Genomic DNA, 23,603 nt, shown 5'->3' on the forward strand with positions numbered 1-23,603 from the left:
AAATAATCCCATATACAGTATATTAAAAAAAATTATTTGAGTTTCCTCATATGTCAAAATTTTTGCTTTTGTTTTAGTCAATACAGGACGATGTTTCCTCAATGCGTGAAGAGTATACACATTTAAGAGAGCGTATCTTGAAGGAGATGGAAACCACTAACGATTTAGATAAAGCACAGTTCCTCCGCAATGAGGTCGCAGTGATGAGCCAGAAACTGGGCAATCTGGAGAGCAGCTCATCTGCTTATGTACTAAGGTACCCAACACAAACGCACCTCAAACATCTTACCAAAGCTTATTAGGTGGGACAGGAGGCCTTAAGATTCTTATAAAGATGCTTATAATTGAAACATTTATGTGTTAGACAACCACATCAGCTTCTTTTTCATGCATAATTCATGACATTATGCACTATTCATAACCTAAAATGTTTTTTAGGCTATTGATGGACTACTTTTACTGTTGACATTTATAAGAAGACATATAGGAAATTGTAAAAAGCCTAAAAACACAGGTTGACCTCAGTTGGAAAAAGATATTTTGAACATTGAAATATTAAGGGGCCAATAACTGACTTGAGTGCAATATCTTAGAAAAGTAATGAAAAAAATATATGTCAGGGCTCCAGGTACTTATACAATATTTTGACTTATAAATAGCTAGAAACTTATATTTAGAAAAATCATTTTCATACATTGATTTGTTGGAAATCTTCTAAGGTGAATTGATAGCAGGGAGAATATTATACATAAGGTTCTGGTTAAAATTGCACATTTACATTTTAAAAAGGATTTACATTTTTTCACAGTCACTTCTGTCTCAGAGCCATCCAGTTTGTCGTGAATGACAACACACAAATAGTCACTGGCTTGAACATACTATTGTGGTTCAAATGGGGAGAAAATTCTCTATATGCAGAACTCCACAGTGATTTTAGTGGGACACCTTAAACATTAGTTGGATTTATTAACCAATGTTAATAATAATAATAATAACAGTTCAGCAAATAATGTTTAAAGTAATTACATTTCATGAGAATATCAACCATTTTCTATTAATATTTAATAAACTTAGTCAAACCTTAATACAGTTAAATCATAAAAATATTTCTAATAAGTATTTATGAAGTTTTCTAGTTATTCAAGGTCAGGTATGTACTGAATCCATGTTTTCTGTTTAGCAGAAGACGAAGATTGCGATTAACTAAACATTTCTGGTTTAATTGTCCATATGTATTTCCTGAATTTAATCAAGCAGTTATTTGGGGTCTGCGTTAAGTCTGAAACACTCAGTTGCAATTCAAATTAAGTACATATAAGATGTTGCCATCGAATTAATTGTTTTATTTTGAAGAAAACTATTTTTGCTGCATATCCAAATAAAATATCAAGGGACCAAATATGGATTATTGAGGGACACCTACCACCACAATAAGATAAAGCAAACTCATGAAAGTCATTTAGTTAGATAGATTAATTTTGATCATTTATTTGTAAGACGTAAAGCCCGACTGTTGTAACTATGTGATATTATTTATATTATTACTATAACTAAAGGCGCTTTATTGGTGACATTAAATCATACTTTAATATAAATATTTTTACTGAAATTAGAAACTATAACAACTTACATGAATTTAAATATATATATATATATATATATATATATATATATATATATATATATATATATATATATATATATATATATATATATACTGCTAAAAAAAATAAAGGGAACACTTTAAGTGTTAAACACCTGTTTAAGTGTTCCCTTTATTTTTTTGAGCAGTGTATATATATATATATAATATTTATTTGTGTATATATAAACACAAATAAAAATATATGAAAATAAATTAAAAGCAATAGAAATATTGGTTTATATTAGATACAGACTACCTCCCATATAGATAACTTTAAGACAGGATTTTGAATTTATGGTATGTCATTCTTATTATATGGCTCTCTACCACTTTTTAGGTTGCGGGCTCTAAGGGACATGCTGGAGAGCGTAGCACGAGCTGAAGACATTGTCAAAGTTCATGAAGCAAGACTGACAGAAAAAGAGACCACTTCTCTATCTCCAGCTGAAGTCGGTGAATACATAGAGGCCCTGAAGGTATTCTTGGCAATTCTATATATCCATAGACTTAGAGTAATACACTTTTTTTTTGGCTCTGTGCAGTACAGTTTGTACTGTTTGGGGCGATGTTGGTGATTGTGGCAGGAGTTCATCCTGTAATCTTGGGCAAGACACTTCACACACATTGATTTCTGGTTGTGGTTAGAGGACCTGAAGGGACAGCAGCAACTGTGGCTGTGTGGGTTGAGTAGTCGTCTTGTGATCGGAAGGTTGTAGTTTTGATTCCAGCTTCCTCCTGCCACATGTCGATGTGCCTCTGGGCAAGGAACTTTACCCCAAATTGCCTATCAATCTGCATATCAGTGTATAAATGTGTGCGCCTTCGTAAGTGCGAATGGGTGAATGCGACTGTAGTGTAAAGAGCTTTGAGTGGTCAAAATGACTGCAAAAGCGCTATATAAGTTCAGTCCATTTCCCATTTTTTACCAGCCTCGAATGTTCATCTTATAGAAAGTATTTCAGTAATATTACTGAGTGTGCACCAGGGGAATTCATGAAAGTACTTGTTACAGTCAGGAAAGTCCTGAGAACACAAAGAAGGTGTCTCATTCTACAGAGTCCAGCTCAGGAAGAAATGAGACCAGTGAGTCAGAAAGCAACACTGGTAAAGGAACCGGTAAACAGGTTCCTTTATAGGGAATGTCTAAGTTCCCAGTAAAGTAATGCTGTAGCTGTGTTGTGTAATGCTACTTTGTTGTTTAATTCTTTCAAGTTAGTCATTAGAAATATTTCTTCAGCCAATACAGCCCAGCAATAAGGCTGAAATTTTTGATTTGTCCTGTTATGTTGTCATGTAGAATATGAAAGCAGAGCTGATGCAGAAACAAGATGTTCTGACCTCTATGGAGTCAGAGCTGTCTAAGGCGAGCCACTGGAACAGTCAGATGGGTGGCTCCTTCCACAGGTGTGACCTGATGTTGTCAAAGTTCACAGAGCAGGTGGGCTTGCTCTCCGACCGCTGGAGACGAATCCAGAAACAGATTGACACCAGGTAGAGCTTGTTTCCTTCAGTTTGTACAAAATATAAAAAATACTTTCGACTTAAAAGATCTGGCATTACATATATACATGTTAACAGTTACGTTTTGTTTCATTCTCTTTACTCAGGCTGCAGGATTTGCAGCTGTATTTGCCTCAATTGCAGCAGTACAAGCAAGTCTACACTTCTATCACTGAATGGATAGAGGCAACGCGTAGAAAACAGGATGCACTACAGGCAACCAAGATAGAGAACGTTCAAGCAGTAAAAGACCACATTACCAACCAAAAGGTCTTGCCTTTGCTGCTTTGAATTGACATGTTTTTTTGCAATTAGGGCCCATTTTCACCTAATTTTTATCTGTGATATCTATATTTTGTTGGTTTTTCAAGGTCCTGAACACAGAAATTAAGGCAAAGCGTGAGACACTAGACAGTGTACTGCAAAACATACACACATGTGTGAATACTATCAAGGTAAGCGAGGCGTACCTGCATCCTATCATGAAAGATGTCTGCTTTCTAGTCTTATGTATGAGTTTCTTGCAGGACTATGAAACAGACCTCGCCTCTTACACCTCTGGGTTGGAAACATTGCTCAACGTCCCCATCAAGAGGACAATGCTTCAGTCACCATCGATGGATCTTAACAAAGAGGTGGTCATTTATTCTCATAAGGTTTCGCTCAATGGTGAATAGAGACGTCACTTCTCATTTTTTTCTTTGGTTCCAGGCAATACATCTTCAAACTCGTTACACGGAGCTGCTTATTCTGTCTGGTGACTACTACAAATTCCTGGGGCAGTTGGAAAAAAACATGGAGGAGCTTAAGGTATTGTGGTCTTATTGTACTTGTTGCTATTGCACTGAAATTATGAAAATATTAGCAAAAGTTCCCTTTTAAATGTTTAATGTGTAATTCTTGCTTTGTCGTATTTCCAGATGCGAAACACCCAGATAAATATGCTTGGAGATCAACTTCACTCTCTGAGAGAAGAAATGGAAGCACGCAATGCCAAAAACAAATCACTGGAAGAGGCTGCTGCTCAATTCAAGCTGCAGCTGTCTCAATCGCAAGAGCGGTTGCTGTCAGTGGAAGAGATAAAGCAAAAAACTGTGATGCAGTGCAGTGCCACCAAGGACAGCTTAGATTCCACTCAGGGCGAGCTGGCTAAGCTCAAAAGTGAGGTTCAACGCCTTGAGTACAAACTTGATGACGAGAGAAGGAAGGCAAAACTGGCCGAGGAGGGCTACGACAGGCAGAAAAACGAGTGGGAGTCTGTACTGAACCAGAGGCAGAAAGAGCTGGACACGGTCTGCAGGTCCAAGAAGGATATGGAAGACAGTTTAGCAAATAAGGAACATGAGATTGAGCAGCTGCGCCAGAAGCTGGCTAATGAATCAACAAGGTTGATGGATCTTCAAAAAGAGATGTCAAAGGTAAGGGGCAATTTCAGTATGGAGATCAACAGCTTAAAGCTCAGCTATGAATCCCAGATCCAAATTAGTCGCACAGACATCCAGAGGCTTTCTGCCCAGAGGGATGAGAATACAGCTGAACTACAGATGCAATATGAAAGAATGGAGACAGAGAGGAGAAATCTGGAAGATGAACTCAGGAGGCTTAGAACTTTTATCAGTCAGACTGAAGAGCAGAAGAAGAAGGCTGAGGAGGAATGGTGTAATCAGCGTGCTATGCTGATAGAGGACGGGCACAGGAGGAGAGAGTTAGAAAGTCAAGTGGAGTTGCTAATGAGGCAGAGAGATGAAGAAAGAAATCAATACAGAGAGGAGTTGGCTGAAATCCTAAAGACCCTACAGGAGAAGAATGACCAACTGGTTTATGTTACTCACAGTTTAGAGGAGGAGACTCGTAGGAGGAAGACATCAGAGGAGGGACAGGTGGTTTTTGAGCAGTCTTTAGCTCAGCTACAAATGGAGTTGAACAGTTCTTCAGAGGCTGCAACACAACTGAGGGAGTGCGAGGAGCAGCTTCTTCAAACACGCTTCCAACTGGAAAGAGAGAAAAAGGAGCGGTGTAGGATGGAGCAAAATATGAGCAGTTTGCAGGGACGCATCAAAGACCTGCAGGGGGTGAGAGATAGCCTTGAAAGTCAGGTGGAGAATCTGAGGGAAACACATCAAGAAGAGATAGGCAAGAGAAGGCAGGTAGAAGCAGAATTAGAAAAGACCACTCTGACTATGACTGAGTACACAAACACCATCACTGTACTGCGCCAGAGCCAAGAACAGGCCAGTATATCTGAAACTAGAGGTGAAAAGGAGTGCATTCAGCTAAAAGAAAAGCTTGAGAAAACCTTGAGACTAAACCAGGGCTTCTTAGACCAAAATACTCAGCTACGTGCTGAGGTGAAAACCATAAAGCAGCAACTTCTGGAGGAACAGTCCCAGGCAAAGGAGGCAAGCCTGACAAACGAGAGTCTTTACAAAACTATTGAGGAGAAGAGTATGGCTCTCAGTGAGAACTCAGCTGAGCTAAAAAGACTTAAAGAGTTGATAGAAACACAGAGCAAAGAAGAGCTGAGGATAAAAGAGGAGCTGAGGGCAGTACGACAAGATAAAGAAGAACTCTTGAAATCTAAAAAGGGGATTGACGATGAACTCTCTTCACAAATTACTGCCCTGGAACTACAGCTGCAAGCCAGTGAATGCAGCAATGCCGAACACCGCAACCTGGTGTCAGAACTGTCCTCTGAACGTGAGAAACTGAAGCTGGAGGCTGAGAAAATTCAAAAGCAGGTCGCAGAGGTACATGGAAGCTTGCCTCTTGATCGTGGATTAGACTCATCTTTCCAAGATGAGAATAAGCAGATATTCCTCTGGAATATCTACTTAGAAAGCACTAAGTAGCCTTAGCCTTTGCTTGCATGCAAAATCCATTAGTTCCCGTCAGATGCCAACTGATTTGAACACATACTTCAGTGTGTGTTTAAATATCTTGCATGTAATTTATCTGCATGCAAACAATCTCTGCTGATATCATTTGGTCACTCTCCACATTTTGCAAACATGCATGCTTGTGGTCTTCAATTCTGCTTTCTCAGAATGATCAATTATGTCACATTGCCATTGCAATTCTATGCTTTGCTTCAGCTTTATTATTGTTGATCTTGTCATATGATCTCATCTGCCTAAAATCTTTCCAAACCTGCAAAACAGCAATGACATGCATTTAAAATGTAAATGTTCAAAATATTTCAGACACATTGTCTTGAATGACACCAATCTACTAGTCTTATGTATCAATGCTGGTTTGCAAATTTACAGAGTAGTCAAATTTTCTATAGTTGAGCTTGCTTCGTGTTACAGATTCAATATTGTTTCTTCCTGCATTCTCTTGAAAATAGTCAGTGTGGGACTATTTAGTGAGTGAGTGATTTAAATTTCGTTTCTTATTTTAGCAGAGTAATTTGTAGTATTGCTTTTTTTATTTTGTCATCTTAGGAAGACAACTAAAAATCGCATAAAACACATATATTTGTTGTTTTATTTATTGCATCATTGTTGACTTAGATTTTTTTTAGTTCTAAATTGCAGCCACAAAAAAAATTATTTACAGTGAAAGCAAAAATGTACAATGTGACGTAAAATTTGTTACATTTATTTATGGTACAACCAAAAGTTCAGAGCACAACGTACTGTGCAGTATTTTAAATCTAGGCCTGCATATCTTCTCAATGTACCCATATAATAATAATAATAATAATAATAATAATAATAATAATAATAATAATAATAATAATACACCTTATTAAGACCTTTCAATAAAAGTTAAATACCACTTCGAAACAAAAATAAATATCCAGAAACAGTTAAATGTAAACATAATGTTTAAGTTATGGCCATTAATTTAAAGATAATCAAACCCTAGGCATCCAGAAAACATATGTTACCTCAGGCACAGAAAAAGCCCACATTTAAAACCATTTAAGAAGGATTTGAAAAATTAAAGTGACTTTGTAAATTTGATCTCCTTTAGAAAATTATTCCAATACAAATGTTGCCCTAACTAAAAAAATGGATCCCCTTGTGTTCTTAACTAAAGTTGTGGAATGACCATTAGAACGTTAGCTGAGGAACTCAGGCTACAGCAAGAAATTTATGGTGTAAATGTGTGTATTGTCATTCAAGTCTAGAGCCATCTTGAAAAGACATCAATACAATTTTAAATAATTATAATCAAAGTTTACTGCCAGCTGATGAAGAGAATCTAAAGTGGGGGTAATGTGTTTAATTTATTTCATTTTGCTAAGAAATCTGGCTGCTGCTATAATAGTGGTAATTTGTGTATAAAATGTTTAGTTTAGACAAGGGGTTTACATAGTAATGCAAGCTTTTTGGACTGTCACAGCACTTCAGTGTCCCATATGCTTAAAAGCCTTTAATAGACTTTTATTTGTTGAACTCATCTAATAATCTAAAACATTCCTCTTAAAATGGCCAGGAACAGGACTAAACTAAGTAAAAAGTTGCTAAATTAAAAAAAAGAAAATCAAAAAATACCTTACAGGACAGGAAAGTCAGGCAATGCATAACTCTAGTTGTTTTTTTTTTCCATAGATGAAAAGTGTATGTATATATTTGTCAATATATAAATGTCACTGGGTCAATGACCAAAATGAACAATGTATTTAATCTAATGTAAAATTTATAAATTAACTAATGCTTTGTCATTGTTTCTTCTTTTTATTTTCTGCAGACACAAACATCGTTACAGTCCCTTCAGTCCAAGTACAGTGAGATTGTAAGTGAAAAAGATTCTTTGTCGCTTAAATTGCAACGGTTTGAATTTGACAAAGAGCAAATGCTAAGACTACAGGAAGAAGTGAACCACATGAAACATTCCCACGAGTTAGAGCTTCGGAACAAGCAACGTCTACAAGACGACATTGAGAGAGGCAAGAGAGATTTGAATTTTTGGAAGGATCAATGTGATAGCAAACAAAGTTTGATAAGGCAGTATGATACTGACAAGGATATTCTCGAGAGGGATAAGAAATCCTTAAAAAGTGAGATAGAAAGGTTGATGAAAGAACACAGGGAACTTGAGGAAAAAAATAAGAGTAGACTATCAGTCCTCCAAAAACAACTGCAAGATGGGACAATTGTTAGACAGACCATGGAGACTGAGCTAAAGCAAACTAGAGAGCCTCCAATCCCAGATGCCTCCTCTGTGGTTTTTGATGGAGTCCGCAAGACAGTCACTGCAAAACAATTACTTGACTCTGGAGTTTTAGACAAACCAACATATAACCAGCTTCTGAAGGGACATAAGACAGTTTCAGAAGTGTCTGCTGAGAAAAAAGTCCCTCTTAAAGGCACAGGGCCAATAGCTGGGGTGATAATTGAAAGTCCAAAAGGTCCAGGGTCTAGCAATAAGCCAATTTGCAAACTGACATTTAGTGAAGCCAAAAAAGAAAATCTTCTTCCACCAGATAGCATCGACTTACTTCTTGATGCACAAGCTGCTACAGGGCACATCATTGACCCAAGAACCAATCGGAAGTTAACAGTGAAAGAAGCATATAATCAAGGAGTTATTGATGATGAGGACAAAGAGAGGTTACTTGCAGCAGAAGCGGCAGCTGTTGGATACGCTGGGCCTGGCAAAAACAAACCACTGTCAGTGTTTCAGGCAATGAAACAGGGAGTTATTGACAAAAATACAGCACTGCGTCTGTTACAAGCCCAGGAGTCTGTTGGGGGGATTTTGGATCCTATACTTAGTGTGTTCCTCCCTAGAGACATTGCCACTGAGCGTAACCTCATTGATGAAAGCATGTGTAATGCTCTGAATCAGAGGCCGGAGCTCTATCTAGACCCAGAAACTGAAGAAGGTGTGACTTATATGGCAATGAAAAGGAGATGTAAAATAGAGCCACATACAGGTCTTTGTCTTCTCCCTATTCCTGAGAAAGTGGATCCTTCTAACCTTGTATTTGATGGCGTTCGGAAACCTGTTACTGCCAAGCATCTGTTTGATTGTCATGTTCTTGACAAGCCAACATTTAAAGCTCTTGAAAATGGAAAGAAAACCGTACCTGAGGTTTCTGAAGACAAAACTGTTAATTTAAAGGGCACTGGGCCAATAGCAGGTGTTATAGTAAGCGGTCAGCGTAAAATGTCTCTAACTGAAGCAAAAAAACAAATGCTACTGTCTGATGAATGCGCAGATTTGCTACTTGAAGCACAGGCTGCTACTGGTCACATAATTGACCCAAAGGCCAACAAAAAGTTGACTGTTGAAGAGGCTTATTCAAAAGGAGTAGTGGACATTAATGACCTGGACAGATTATTGGCATCAGAAGCTGCAGCAATTGGTTATAAGGATCCTAATAAACCCAAACCTATTTCAGTTTTTCAGGCCATGACAAAGGGACTTATAGATGAAAAGACTGGAATACGACTTCTGCAGGCTCAAGAGTCAGTTGGAGGAATCCTAGATCCTAATTTTAGTGTCTTCCTACCAAGAGACACAGCTATTAAACGCAATCTTTTAGATAAAAATCTTTGTCAAGCTCTAAACCAGAAACCTGGATATTATGTTGACCCTGAAACAGAGCAACAGGTCAGCTATCAAGCACTGAAAAATAGTTGCAAGATAGAACCACATACAGGTTTGTTACTTTTACCTATCCCTGAAAAGTTAGATCCTTCAAAACTGATCTTTGATGGTGTAAGAAAACCTGTAACAGCAAAGCAGTTATTTGACTGTGGGGTACTGGACAAACCAACTTTGAACAAACTAATGAAGGGAGACAAAACTGTTCCAGAGGTATCTGTGGATAAAAGGATATCCCTAAAAGGAAAAGGATCCATTGCTGGTGTCACAATTGGGTCTTTAGGAAAAATGAATGTTTCAGAGGCAAAGAAACGGATGCTTATGTCCCCAGAGAGTGCAGATTTTATTCTGGAAGCCCAGGCTGCCACAGGTCACATCATTGACCCAATGACCAATCAGAAATTGACAGTAGAAGAGGCTTGTGCAAGGGGAGTGGTGGACAGAAGTGATCAAGACAAACTCTTAGCCGCAGAAGCTGCTGCTGTTGGATTCAAGGATCCTCACACTGGAAAATCTCTATCAGTGTTTGAGGCGATGAAGAAGTCATTAATTGACAAAAAGACAGGAGTACGTTTGCTGCAGGCCCAAGAATCTGCAGGGGGTATTCTTGATCCAAATCTAAGTGTTTTCCTGCCAAAAGACACAGCCATGAAACGCAACCTTTTGGATGAAGAGCTCTGTCATGACCTTAACCAGAATCCCAAGCATTACCTTGATCCAGACACAGAGTGGGATGCTACTTACAGTGATTTAAAGACAAAATGTAAAACAGAGCCACAAACTAATCTGCTGCTTCTGCCACTTACTGAGAGGAAAGATCCCTCCAAACTGATGTTTGATGGTGTTCGCAAACCAGTCTCTGCTCGACAATTGTTGGAATGTGGTGTCCTTGACAAACCAACATTTAACAAGTTGATCAAAGGGGAGAAAACTGTCCCAGAAGTTTCTTTAGATAAAAAGATATCACTAAAAGGAACAGGAGCCATTGCTGGTGTCAAAGTTGGATCTTCAGAAAAAACATCAATTTCAGAAGCAAAGAAACAGATGCTAATGACCCCAGAGAGTGCAGATTTGCTTCTGGAAGCCCAGGCTGCCACAGGTCACATCATTGACCCAATGACCAATCAGAAATTGACAGTAGAAGAGGCTTGTGCAAGGGGAGTGGTGGACAGAAGTGATCAAGACAAACTCTTAGCCGCAGAAGCTGCAGCTGTTGGATATAAGGATCCTTACACTGGAAAATCTCTATCAGTGTTTGAGGCGATGGAGAAGGCAATAATTGACAGAAAGACAGGAGTGCGTTTGTTGCAGGCCCAAGAATCTGCAGGGGGTATTCTTGATCCAAATCTCAGTGTTTTCCTGCCAAAAGACACAGCCAAGATGCGCAACCTTTTGGATGAAGAGCTCTGTCGTGCCCTTAACCTGAACCCCAAGCATTACATTGATCCAGACACAGAGCGGGATGCTACTTACAATGATTTAAAGACAAAATGTAAAACAGAGCCACAAACCGGTCTGCTGCTTCTGCCACTTACTGAGAGGAAAGATCCCTCCAAACTGATGTTTGATGGTGTTCGCAAACCAGTCTCTGCTCGACAATTGTTGGAATGTGATGTTCTTGAAAAACCAACATTTAACAAGTTGATCAAAGGGGAGAAAACTGTCCCAGAGGTTTCTTTAGATAAAAAGATATCTCTAAAGGGAATAGGATCCATTGCTGGTGTCATGGTTGGATCTTCAGAAAAAATGTCTATTTCAGAGGCTAAGAAACGGATGCTAATTAGCCCAGAGAGTGCAGATTTGCTTCTGGAAGCCCAGGCAGCCACAGGTCACATCATTGACCCAATAACCAATCAGAAATTGACAGTAGAAGAGGCTTGTGCAAGGGGAGTGGTGGACAGAAGCGATAAAGACAAACTCTTAGCAGCTGAAGCTGCAGCTGTTGGCTATAAGGATCCTCACACTGGAAAATCTCTATCAGTGTTTGAGGCGATGAAGAAGGCATTAATTGACAAAAAGACAGGAGTGCGTTTGTTGCAGGCCCAGGAATCTGCAGGGGGTATTCTTGATCCAAATTTCAGTGTTTTCCTGCCAAAAGACACAGCCAAGACGCGCAACCTTTTGGACGAAGAGCTCTGTCGTGCCCTTAACCTGAATCCAAAGTATTACCTTGATCCAGACACAGAGCGGGATGCTACTTACAATGACTTAAAGACAAAATGTAAAACAGAGCCACAAACTAATCTGCTGCTTCTGCCACTTACTGAGAGGAAAGATCCCTCCAAACTGATGTTTGATGGTGTTCGCAAGCCAGTCTCTGCACAGCAATTATTAGAATGTGGTGTCCTTGACAAACCAACATTTAACAAGTTGATCAAAGGGGAGAAAACTGTCCCAGAAATTTCTGTAGATAAAAAGATATCTCTAAAAGGAACAGGACCCATTGCTGGTGTCAAAGTTGGATCTTCAGAAAAAATGTCCATTTCTGAGGCAAAGAAACGGATGCTACTGCCCCCAGAGAGTGCAGATTTGCTTCTGGAAGCCCAGGCTGCCACAGGTCACATCATTGACCCAATGACCAATCAGAAATTGACAGTAGAAGAGGCTTGTGCAAGGGGAGTGGTGGACAGAAGTGATCAAGACAAACTCTTAGCAGCAGAAGCTGCAGCTGTTGGATATAAGGATCCTTACACTGGAAAATCTCTATCAGTGTTTGAGGCGATGGAGAAGGCAATAATTGACAGAAAGACAGGAGTGCGTTTGCTGCAGGCCCAAGAATCTGCAGGGGGTATTCTTGATCCAAATCTCAGTGTTTTCCTGCCAAAAGACACAGCCAAGATGCGCAACCTTTTGGATGAAGAGCTCTGTCGTACCCTTAACCTGAACCCCAAGCATTACCTTGATCCAGACACAGAGCGGGATGCTACTTACAATGATTTAAAGACAAAATGTAAAACAGAGCCACAAACCGGTCTGCTGCTTCTGCCACTTACTGAGAGGAAAGATCCCTCCAAACTGATGTTTGATGGTGTTCGCAAACCAATCTCTGCTCGACAATTGTTGGAATGTGATGTTCTTGAAAAACCAACATTTAACAAGTTGATCAAAGGGGAGAAAACTGTCCCAGAGGTTTCTTTAGATAAAAAGATATCTCTAAAGGGAATAGGATCCATTGCTGGTGTCATGGTTGGATCTTCAGAAAAAATGTCTATTTCAGAGGCAAAGAAACGAATGCTAATTAGCCCAGAGAGTGCAGATTTGCTTCTGGAAGCCCAGGCAGCCACAGGTCACATCATTGACCCAATAACCAATCAGAAATTGACAGTAGAAGAGGCTTGTGCAAGGGGAGTGGTGGACAGAAGCGATAAAGACAAACTCTTAGCAGCTGAAGCTGCAGCTGTTGGCTATAAGGATCCTCACACTGGAAAATCTCTATCAGTGTTTGAGGCGATGAAGAAGGCATTAATTGACAAAAAGACAGGAGTGCGTTTGTTGCAGGCCCAGGAATCTGCAGGGGGTATTCTTGATCCAAATCTCAGTGTTTTCCTGCCAAAAGACACAGCCAAGACGCGCAACCTTTTGGACGAAGAGCTCTGTCGTGCCCTTAACCTGAATCCAAAGCAATACATTGATCCAGACACAGAGCGGGATGCTACTTACAATGAATTAAAGACAAAATGTAAAACAGAGCCACAAACTAATCTGCTGCTTCTGCCACTTACTGAGAGGAAAGATCCCTCCAAACTGATGTTCGACGGCGTTCGCAAGCCAGTCTCTGCTCGACAATTATTAGAATGTGGTGTCCTTGACAAACCAATATTTAACAAGTTGATCAAAGGGGAGAAAACTGTCCCAGAAGTTTCTGTAGATAAAAAGATATCTCTAAAAGGAACAGGACCCATTGCTGGTGTTAAAGTTGGATCTACAGAAAAAATGTCCATTTCAGAGGCAAAGAAACGGATGCTACTGCCCCCAGAGAGTGCAGATTTGCTGCTGGAAGCCCAGGCTGCCACAGGTCACATCATTGACCCAATAACCAATCAGAAATTGACAGTAGAAGAGGCTTGTGCAAGGGGAGTGGTGGACCTAAGTATTCGAGATAAACTCTTAGCAGCAGAATCTGCAGCTGTTGGATTCAAGGATCCTTACACTGGAAAATCTCTATCAGTGTTTGAGGCGATGAAGAAGGCATTAATTGACAAAAAGACAGGAGTGCGTTTGTTGCAGGCCCAAGAATCTGCAGGGGGTATTCTTGATCCAAATCTCAGTGTTTTCCTGCCAAAAGACACAGCCAAGACGCGCAACCTTTTGGACGAAGAGCTCTGTCGTGCCCTTTACCTGAATCCAAAGCAATACGTTGATCCAGACACAGAGCGGGATGCTACTTACAGTGATTTAAAGGCAAAATGTAAAACAGAGCCACAAACTAATCTGCTGCTTCTGCCACTTACTGAGAGGAAAGATCCCACCAAACTGATGTTTGATGGCGTTCGCAAGCCAGTCTCTGCACAGCAATTATTAGAATGTGGTGTCCTTGACAAACCAACATTTAACAAGTTGATCAAAGGGGAGAAAACTGTCCCAGAAGTTTCTGTAGATAAAAAGATATCTCTAAAAGGAACAGGACCCATTGCTGGTGTTAAAGTTGGATCTTCAGAAAAAATATCCATTTCAGAGGCAAAGAAACGGATGCTAATTAGCCCAGAGAGTGCAGATTTGCTTCTGGAAGCCCAGGCAGCCACAGGTCACATCATTGACCCAATGACCAATCAGAAATTGACAGTAGAAGAGGCTTGTGCAAGGGGAGTGGTGGACAGACATGATCAAGACAAACTTGTAGCAGCTGAAGCTGCAGCTGTTGGCTATAAGGATCCTCACACTGGAAAATCTCTGTCAGTGTTTGAGGCGATGAAGAAGGCATTAATTGACAAAAAGACAGGAGTGCGTTTGTTGCAGGCCCAGGAGTCTGCAGGGGGTATTCTTGATCCAAATCTAAGTGTTTTCCTGCCAAAAGACACAGCCAAGACACACAACCTTTTGGATGAAGAGCTCTGTCGTGCCCTTAACCTGAATCCGAAGCAATACATTGATCCAGATACAGAGCGGGATGCTACTTACAGTGATTTAAAGACAAAATGTAAAACAGAGCCACAAACTAATCTGCTGCTCCTGCCACTTACTGAGAGTAAAGATCCCTCCAAACTGATGTTTGATGGCGTTCGCAAGCCAGTCTCTGCACAGCAATTATTAGAATGTGGTGTCCTTGACAAACCAACATTTAATAAGTTGATCAAAGGGGAGAAAACTGTCCCAGAGGTTTCTGTGGATAAAAAGATATCTCTAAAAGGAACAGGACCCATTGCTGGTGTTAAAGTTGGATCTTCAGAAAAAATATCCATTTCAGAGGCAAAGAAACGGATGCTACTGCCCCCAGAGAGTGCAGATTTGCTTCTGGAAGCCCAGGCTGCCACAGGTCACATCATTGACCCAATAACCAATCAGAAATTGACAGTAGAAGAGGCTTGTTCAAGGGGAGTGGTGGACCGAAGTATTCGAGATAAACTCTTAGCAGCAGAATCTGCATCTGTTGGATTCAAGGATCCTCACACAGGAAAATCTCTATCAGTGTTTGAGGCGATGAAGAAGGCATTAATTGACAAAAAGACAGGATTGCGTTTGTTGCAGGCCCAGGAATCTGCAGGGGGCATTCTTGATCCAAATCTCAGTGTTTTCCTGTCAAAAGAAACTGCTGTGAAATGCAGCCTTTTGGATCAAGACCTTGTTCATGCACTCACACAGAACCCTCAGTGTTATATTGACCCAGATACAGAGCATAGTGTTAGCTACGGTGCTTTAAAGAAAAAGTGCCTAAGAGAACCTCGAACTGGACTGGTTCTTATTTCTCTTGCTGAGAAGAAAGATCCCTCCAAGCTGTTGTTTGATGGTATTCGCAAGCCAGTCTCTGCGCAGCAATTATTGGAATGTGGCGTCCTTGACAAACCAACATTTGAGAAGTTGATCAAAGGGGAGAAAACTGTTCCAGAGGTTTCTGTAGACAAAAAAGTGTTTCTAAAAGGAACAGGATCCATTGCTGGTGTTACAGTTGGGTGTTTCGGAAAAATGTCAATTTCAGATGCCAAGAAAAAGATGCTGATGCCCCCAAAGAGTGCAAATTTTCTTCTGGAGGCCCAGGCTGCCACAGGTCACATCACTGACATAAAATCCAATCGGAGATTGACAGTAGAAGAGGCTTGTGCAAGGGGAGTGGTGGAAAGAAGTGATAGAGATAAACTCTTAGCAGCAGAAGCTGCTGCTGTTGGCTATAAGGATCCTCACACAGGACAATCTCTATCTGTCTGTGAGGCAATAAAGAAGGGATTAACTGACAAAGAGACTGGGGTTCGATTACTGCAGGCCCAGGAATCTGCAGGGGGAATTCTTGATCCGAATCTCAGTATTTTCCTCCCGAGAGAAACTGCTCTGAAGCGTAACCTTTTGGATGAAGACCTAGTTCATGCACTTAAACAGAACCCTGAGTGCTACATTGACCCTGAAACAGAGTGTGGTGCAAGCTATGGGTCTTTAAAGAAAAAATGCACAATAGAGTCTCAAACTGGTCTGATGCTTCTGCCATTTGCTGAGAAGAAAGATCCCACCAAACTGCTGTTTGATGGCTTACGCAAGCCAGTCTCTGCGCAGCAATTATTGGAATGTGGCGTCCTTGACAAACCAACATTTGAGAAGTTGATCAAAGGGGAGAAAACTGTTCCAGAGGTTTCTGTAGACAAAAAAGTGTTTCTAAAAGGAACAGGATCTATTGCTGGTGTTACAGTTGGGTGTTTCGGAAAAATGTCAATTTCAGATGCCAAGAAAAAGATGCTGATGCCCCCAAAGAGTGCAAATTTTCTTCTGGAGGCCCAGGCTGCCACAGGTCACATCACTGACATAAAATCCAATCGGAGATTGACAGTAGAAGAGGCTTGTGCAAGGGGAGTGGTGGAAAGAAGTGATAGAGATAAACTCTTAGCAGCAGAAGCTGCTGCTGTTGGCTATAAGGATCCTCACACAGGACAATCTCTATCTGTCTGTGAGGCAATAAAGAAGGGATTAACTGACAAAGAGACTGGGGTTCGATTACTGCAGGCCCAGGAATCTGCAGGGGGAATTCTTGATCCGAATCTCAGTATTTTCCTCCCGAGAGAAACTGCTCTGAAGCGTAACCTTTTGGATGAAGACCTAGTTCATGCACTTAAACAGAACCCTGAGTGCTACATTGACCCTGAAACAGAGTGTGGTGCAAGCTATGGGTCTTTAAAGAAAAAATGCACAATAGAGTCTCAAACTGGTCTGATGCTTCTGCCATTTGCTGAGAAGAAAGATCCCACCAAACTGCTGTTTGATGGCTTACGCAAGCCAGTCTCTGCGCAGCAATTATTGGAATGTGGCGTTCTTGACAAACCAACATTTGAGAAGTTGATCAAAGGGGAGAAAACTGTCCCAGAGGTTTCTGCAGACAAAAAACTATTTCTAAAAGGAACAGAGTCTATTGCTGGTGTCACAGTCGGATCTTTAGGGAAAATGTCCATTTCAGAGGCCAAGAAAAAGATGCTAATGCCTCCAGAAAGTGCAGATTTGTTGCTGGAAGCCCAGGCTGCCACAGGTCACATCATTGACCCAATAACCAATCAGAAATTGACAGTAGAAGAAGCTTGTTCAAGGGGAGTGGTGGACAGAAGTATTCGAGATAAACTCTTAGCAGCAGAATCTGCTGCTGTTGGATTCAAGGATCCTCACACAGGAAAATCTCTATCAGCATTTGAGGCAATGAAGAAGGCAATAATTGACAAAAAGACAGGACTACGTTTGCTGCAGGCCCAGGAATCTGCCGGGGGCATTCTTGATCCAAATCTCAGTATTTTCCTCCCTACTGAAACTGCTCTGAAACGCAACCTTTTGGATCAAGAGCTTGTTCATGCACTTAAACAGAATCCTGAATGTTACATTGACCCAGAAACAGAGCGTGGTGCAAGCTATGGGTCTTTAAAGAAAAAATCCCCAACAGAGCCTCGAACTGGTCTGATGCTTCTTTCTCTTGCTGAGAAGAAAGATCCCTCCAAACTGATGTTTGATGGCGTACGCAAGCCAGTCTCAGCACAGCAGTTGTTGGATTGTGGTGTTCTTGACCAAACGACATTTAACATGTTGATCAAAGGAGAGAAAACTATCCCAGAGGTATCTGCATATAAGAAGGTTAATCTTAAAGGGACTGGTTCCATTGCTGGTGTAAGTAGTAGCAGTCAAGGCAACATTTCTTTTTCAGAAGCTAAGAAACTGAAGATCATATCAGAAGACAGTGCAAATTTACTCTTAGAGGCCCAGGCTGCCACGGGTCACATCATTGACCCTAAAACACAGCAGAAATTGACTGTAGAGGTGGCATGTATCAGAGGAGTGGTGGATTTTAAAGACCAAAGTATGTTGTTAGCAGCTGAAAGTGCTGCCATTGGTTTTAAAGATCCTAGTTCAGGAAAGTTAATGTCATTGTTTGAGGCCATGAAAAAAGGTTTGATTGGTGAGACAACTGGCCTACATCTTTTACAGGCCCAAGATTCAGTTGGAGGAATTTTAGACCCCAATCTTAGTGTATTTCTACCTAAAGATGTAGCTTTAAAGCGGAACTTGTTAGATGAAAAACTCATTCATGCTCTTAAACAGAATCCTCCTTGTTATCTAGACCCAGAAACTGAACACAATGTCAGCTATGGGGCTCTGAAGGCAAAATGTAACACAAACACTCATACTGGTTTACATATTTTGCCAGTGTCAGGGAAGCTTGACCCCTCCAAATTATTTTTTGATGGTATACACAAGACAGTCACAGCACAGCAGCTCCTAGATTGTGGAGTTCTGGACAAACAAACATTTGACCAACTAATGAAAGGAAAGAGAACTGTTTCAGAGGTTTCTGTAGATATTAAAATGTTTTTAAAAGGGACAGGATTAATTGCTGGTGTAGCTGCTGGGCCTCTTGGAAAAATGTCCTTCACAGAAGCAAAAAAACAGAAAATCATATCATCTGAGAGTGCTAACAAACTTCTTCTTGCCCAGGCAGCTACAGGTCACATCATTGACCCCAGGACAAATAAGAAATATACAGTAAAAGAAGCATGTGCCAGAGAACTAGTAGACAAAGAAGATGAAACAATATTGTTTTCAGCTGAAACTGCTGCTATTGGGTATCAAGATCCAGATACTGCCAAATTTCTGTCAGCTGGCCAAGCCATGAGAAAGGGAATAATTAACAAAGACACTGCACTACAACTCCTTCAGGCTCAGGACTCTGTTGGTGGAATTTTGGACCCTAGTGTCAGTGTTTTCCTACCCAAAGACATTGCAATGAAACAAGGTCTTATTGATGAGGATCTCTATCAGGCACTGACTAAGTCTCCCAAGTGCTATCTAGACCCAGATACTCAACAACCAACTACATATGCATCACTGAAGACAAAATGCAAATCTGATCCCAGCACTGGACTTTTGCTTCTCCCTAAACCTAAACAATCAACTATAAGGGGACTTCGACACGAGGTGTCTGTCATAGACCTGATTGATGCAAAGTTGCTAAGCAAATCAGATGTGGACCAGCTGAACGCAGGTAAACTTACAACCCAAGACATTGAGGATCGCCTTAGATCATACTTGGGAGGTTCCACTTGCATAGCAGGAGTTTATGATGAAGCCAGTAATAAAGTCCTATCAATCTATCAAGCTATGAAGAATGGACTTCTGCGACCTGGCACTACTCTAGAACTACTTGAAGCCCAAGCTGCATCAGGTTTTATGATTGATCCTGTCAATAATCTCTTTCTGACTGTTGCTGAAGCCTACAATAGAAGGCTTTTTGGGCCAGAATTTAAGGAAAAACTGCTTGCAGCAGAAAAGGCTGTTACCGGTTACAAAATGCCTGTAACAGGTGAGATAATCTCACTCTTTCAGGCCATAGAAAATTGTCTAGTGGAGAAGGGTCATGGCATTCGTTTGCTGGAGGCCCAGATTGCCAGTGGAGGCATCATTGATCCCCAACACAGCCACCGTATTGATGTGAATGTTGCATATCAAAGAGGCTATTTTAATGAAGAAATGAATAAGATCCTGACTGATGAGAGTGATGACACTAAAGGCTTCTTTGATCCAAACACACAGGAAAACCTAACATATCTGGAACTTAAAAAACATTGTATCTCAGATAAGAACACTGGGCTTATTTTGTTGCCAATCATAGATAAGAAGAAGCAGGAGTCAAGCAAAAAGAACACTGTAAGAAAGAGGAGAGTGATAATTGTGGATCCAGAGACTGATAAAGAGATGACAGTACGTGAAGCATACAACAAAGGGTATATTGACTATGACACCTACCTGGAGCTGTCAGAGCAGGAATGTGAGTGGGAAGAGATTACTATCACTGCTCCAGATGGCTCCATACGGTTTGTTATCAATGACAGGTCAACTGGAAGACAATATGACATCACTGACCTGCTAGAAAAGCGAGTCATTGATCAGTCTGTCGTGGAGCAATATCGCTCACAAGCTATCACCATCACTCAATTTGCAGATATCATCAGTAAACAGGCTACACACAAATCATCTTCATCATTATCATCATCATCTGTATCATCATCAAACTTAATCCCAGAACCATCAGGAAGATCATTAGTTACATCATCATCATTGTCATCAATGCTATCCACTTCAGGAACTTCAGCTTCTTTAAGCTCATCTTCAGTAACATCATCAACCTCAAAAACATCAGTAGTCCCTGTTCCATCGATTACGTCATCTTCCTCATCTTCTTCTTCATCAACTGTTGTATCGAGACCGTTATCTCCTACATTCACCAAAACAACTACAACAAAAACTACCACAATCATAGAGAAACGCTCATCATCCAGCATTGTCGCTGAAAAATGTTCAGACTCCCTGAAGCAGGAATCCCATGTATCGATCACTCTGTCCCCTCCTCTTGAACCAGTTGGTGAGGTGGAGCCTGTAGGAGCCATTTTTGATACAGAGGCAGTAGAGAAGGTTTCTATCACAGAGGCTTTAAATCGGGGTCTAGTAGATTCTATCACAGCCCAGAGATTGCTTGAGGCCCAAGCTTGCACTGGAGGAATTGTGAATCCCACAGATGGCAAGAGGGTTAGCATACAAGAGGCTTCCCAAATGGGTTTAATAGCTAATGACATGGTCACTAAACTAAAACCCGCCCAGAAAGCCTATTTTGGTTTTGAGGATATAAAAACCAAAAGGAAGCTATCAGCTGCTCTGGCCATAAAGGAAATGTGGCTACCATATGAGGCAGGGCAGAGATTTCTGGAGTTCCAGGTTGCAACAGGGGGGCTTTATGACCCAGAAAAGGGCTGTAGAAGAAGCATTGAGGATGCTTTGAAAATGGGTTGGCTGGATCTAAGAGCGGCACAAAAGCTCCAAGATGTCAAAAACCATACAAAAAATTTGACATGTCCCAAAAGCAAACTTAGAATTTCTTACAAAGAAGTCCTTGATAACTGTCTAGTTGAAGAGGGTACTGGGGTGAAAATGCTTCAGGCATCATCTGTATCTTCTAGAGGTATCAGCAGTCCATACAATGTTGCTTCAGCCCCAGGATCCAAGACAGGATCCAGAAGTGGTTCACAAAGGGGCTCCCGCAGAAGCAGTTTGGATATGGGTTCATCATTAACACAATATAATTTTACTAGCTTTACCAGCTTTTCCTCTACCAGATAAATCCATAAAATGCAAAGGCCTTTACATTCATCCACTTTTCTTGCAAATTAAGTAATCGTTTTTACAATATTGTCAGTGTGTGGGAATTTTCTAAATATTTTCTCTCTGTGCAGTAGAAATGTTTTTAGTTCTTTTTTTGCATTTGGTTTTACTTTGCCTTTGGAGCTTCAAGTAAAAGATATGAAGAACACACATGGACAGATTTATGACAATCAACAAAAGTATTAACAGCCACCTTAAGGTATTTGGAGAGGAAATAAATGTGATATGGTGATTATTGGTGACCTTAAAATAATTTTTAAAATTATTGCCATATTTGTTTTTGCATGCTCTGTTTCAAAAATGTTATTTTCCAAAGTTTCATGGCTATCCTCTCAATTTGAAATATTCAGCTTTTGTTTCATGAATCATCAAAATATGATCTATGTTTGTTTTATGGGGTATATGTTTGTTAACATTATTGGTTTAATGGTTTTGTTTTACTGAGCAATTTTTTAAAGGATTCTGTTTTCTGATTAGCACTATATGTACTGTTTAATTTGTTACCATCATTTATTAAAGAAGAGTTTGTACTCTTGTGGATTTGAAAGTATCTTTGTGCATGGTTCTTCTTAAACAATAACTCAACACATTGAAGACGTGTATTCTCTTATTTTGTGTGTAATGTACTACTTGTTCCTCAGTTTTGCTGGCACATTCAAAACTTTTCATTAAAGTAAAAAATTAAAACCCAAGCAAATAACCTTAAGCTAATATTAGAAAAAGAATGTTGCGCTTTAGAAAGAGATAACTTTGGCTGTGAATAATTATTAAAACTGCTTATGGTAACTAATAATAAAACTGGCAATTAAATAAAAAAATACTTAGTCCAAGCACCATTTCTAATTATGGAGAAAAAAGTTTAAATATATAGTCAAAGGGTTCAGTCTCAGTTATTATTTATCACTCTTGCCTGATAAGGCCTATGTTTTAAAATAAGAATAGATGAAGGCATAAGTCTAGAACTGATGTTATCTGTGCAGCAGGATGCCACACATGGATATGAACTAAATATAGACAACTTCTCTCAATTATACAAGTGTTTATTAAAAAATTATTTCAACTTCACAGTAAAAACATTTTATTCAACCAACTCACTAAGCAAGTAACACACACAACTAAAACTACTGAGAAAAACAAAAGGATTAAGCTAAAACTACTTGAGGGAAAAAATAGAACCAACAAATTGATGTCATAGTTCTGTATGGCTTGTGAATATAGAGAATCCATATTTATTTCATGAGGAAATTGGAGTGTGTTAATTAGTTTGAACTAATTTAGATTTTGTTTACAACTAAATCTGTTGTTTATTCTTCATACAGCAACAGGAGAAATGTGAGAAATGCTTAAAGACCACGAATTGTATTGAAAAGTTTTGTCAGGTCAATAAGCTCTAAACTAATTTCACAATTATTTTAGATTAATTGCTAAACTTGTTATGTATTCCAAACACCATGTCACAATGCACAAATAAAACATCTTTCCAAGGAAGGAATGTCTTGATTAATTCTGACTGAAATAGGAATCAATCTTTCTTAAAGATAAATTCTTAATCTATTCATCAATTTCTGCATTGAGTATGTTGAATCAATAGTCATACCAGCTTCAAGTCTGTTTCAGTCCGTCATAGTTGAACGTGCAAAATATTCTCCCTTCAGCTTTGAAGAGTGTGATGTACGGTACGGCCATGAGAAGTACAGGTACACTTCCTTTGCCATGTGATCTGGAACAATAAAAGTCACTCGTTCCTGTGGACAGGAAGAAAGTTTAAAGGTTATATTTGTTCAGCGATGGGTACCTGGACAGGTAGGTGAGCCTGGGCAATAATAAATAATACATTTTACATTTCAAACCATGACATCACAGAATTTTCTTCTGAAGCTCCTCCTCCTCCTGTTACTAGAAACTGAGTTAACACAGAGTACATGTTGAATCGATGCTCATACCACCTTTAAAAGTCTCTTTTAGTTCTTCATGGCTGGATGTCCAACAAGAACAAAAAACAAACAACCCATTGTGTGACAAAGCAAACATGACTGAACTAGAACAATTTCATATTGCATCCAAATTAATA

The 23,603-nt window shown here is 39.9% G+C and overlaps 1 protein-coding gene across 1 annotated transcript in view; it reads left to right on the forward strand.

The window, feature by feature from the left end:
• Positions 1-20,667, forward strand: part of dspb (desmoplakin b) — a 30,479-nt gene extending 9,812 nt beyond the window's left edge. The window contains exons 16-25 of the mRNA XM_032572272.1: positions 78-256; positions 1,983-2,121; positions 2,943-3,136; positions 3,253-3,415; positions 3,517-3,636; positions 3,857-3,955; positions 4,066-5,892; positions 19,703-19,799; positions 19,989-20,190; positions 20,400-20,667. Of these exons, the coding sequence (XP_032428163.1) occupies positions 78-256; positions 1,983-2,121; positions 2,943-3,136; positions 3,253-3,415; positions 3,517-3,636; positions 3,857-3,955; positions 4,066-5,892; positions 19,703-19,799; positions 19,989-20,190; positions 20,400-20,667 (3,288 nt within the window). The remainder of the gene's footprint in view (positions 1-77; positions 257-1,982; positions 2,122-2,942; positions 3,137-3,252; positions 3,416-3,516; positions 3,637-3,856; positions 3,956-4,065; positions 5,893-19,702; positions 19,800-19,988; positions 20,191-20,399) is intronic.
• The last annotated feature ends 2,936 nt before the right edge of the window (positions 20,668-23,603 follow it).

This window comes from Xiphophorus hellerii, chromosome 9 (assembly GCF_003331165.1).
Source record: "Xiphophorus hellerii strain 12219 chromosome 9, Xiphophorus_hellerii-4.1, whole genome shotgun sequence".
NCBI lineage: Eukaryota > Metazoa > Chordata > Actinopteri > Cyprinodontiformes > Poeciliidae > Xiphophorus > Xiphophorus hellerii.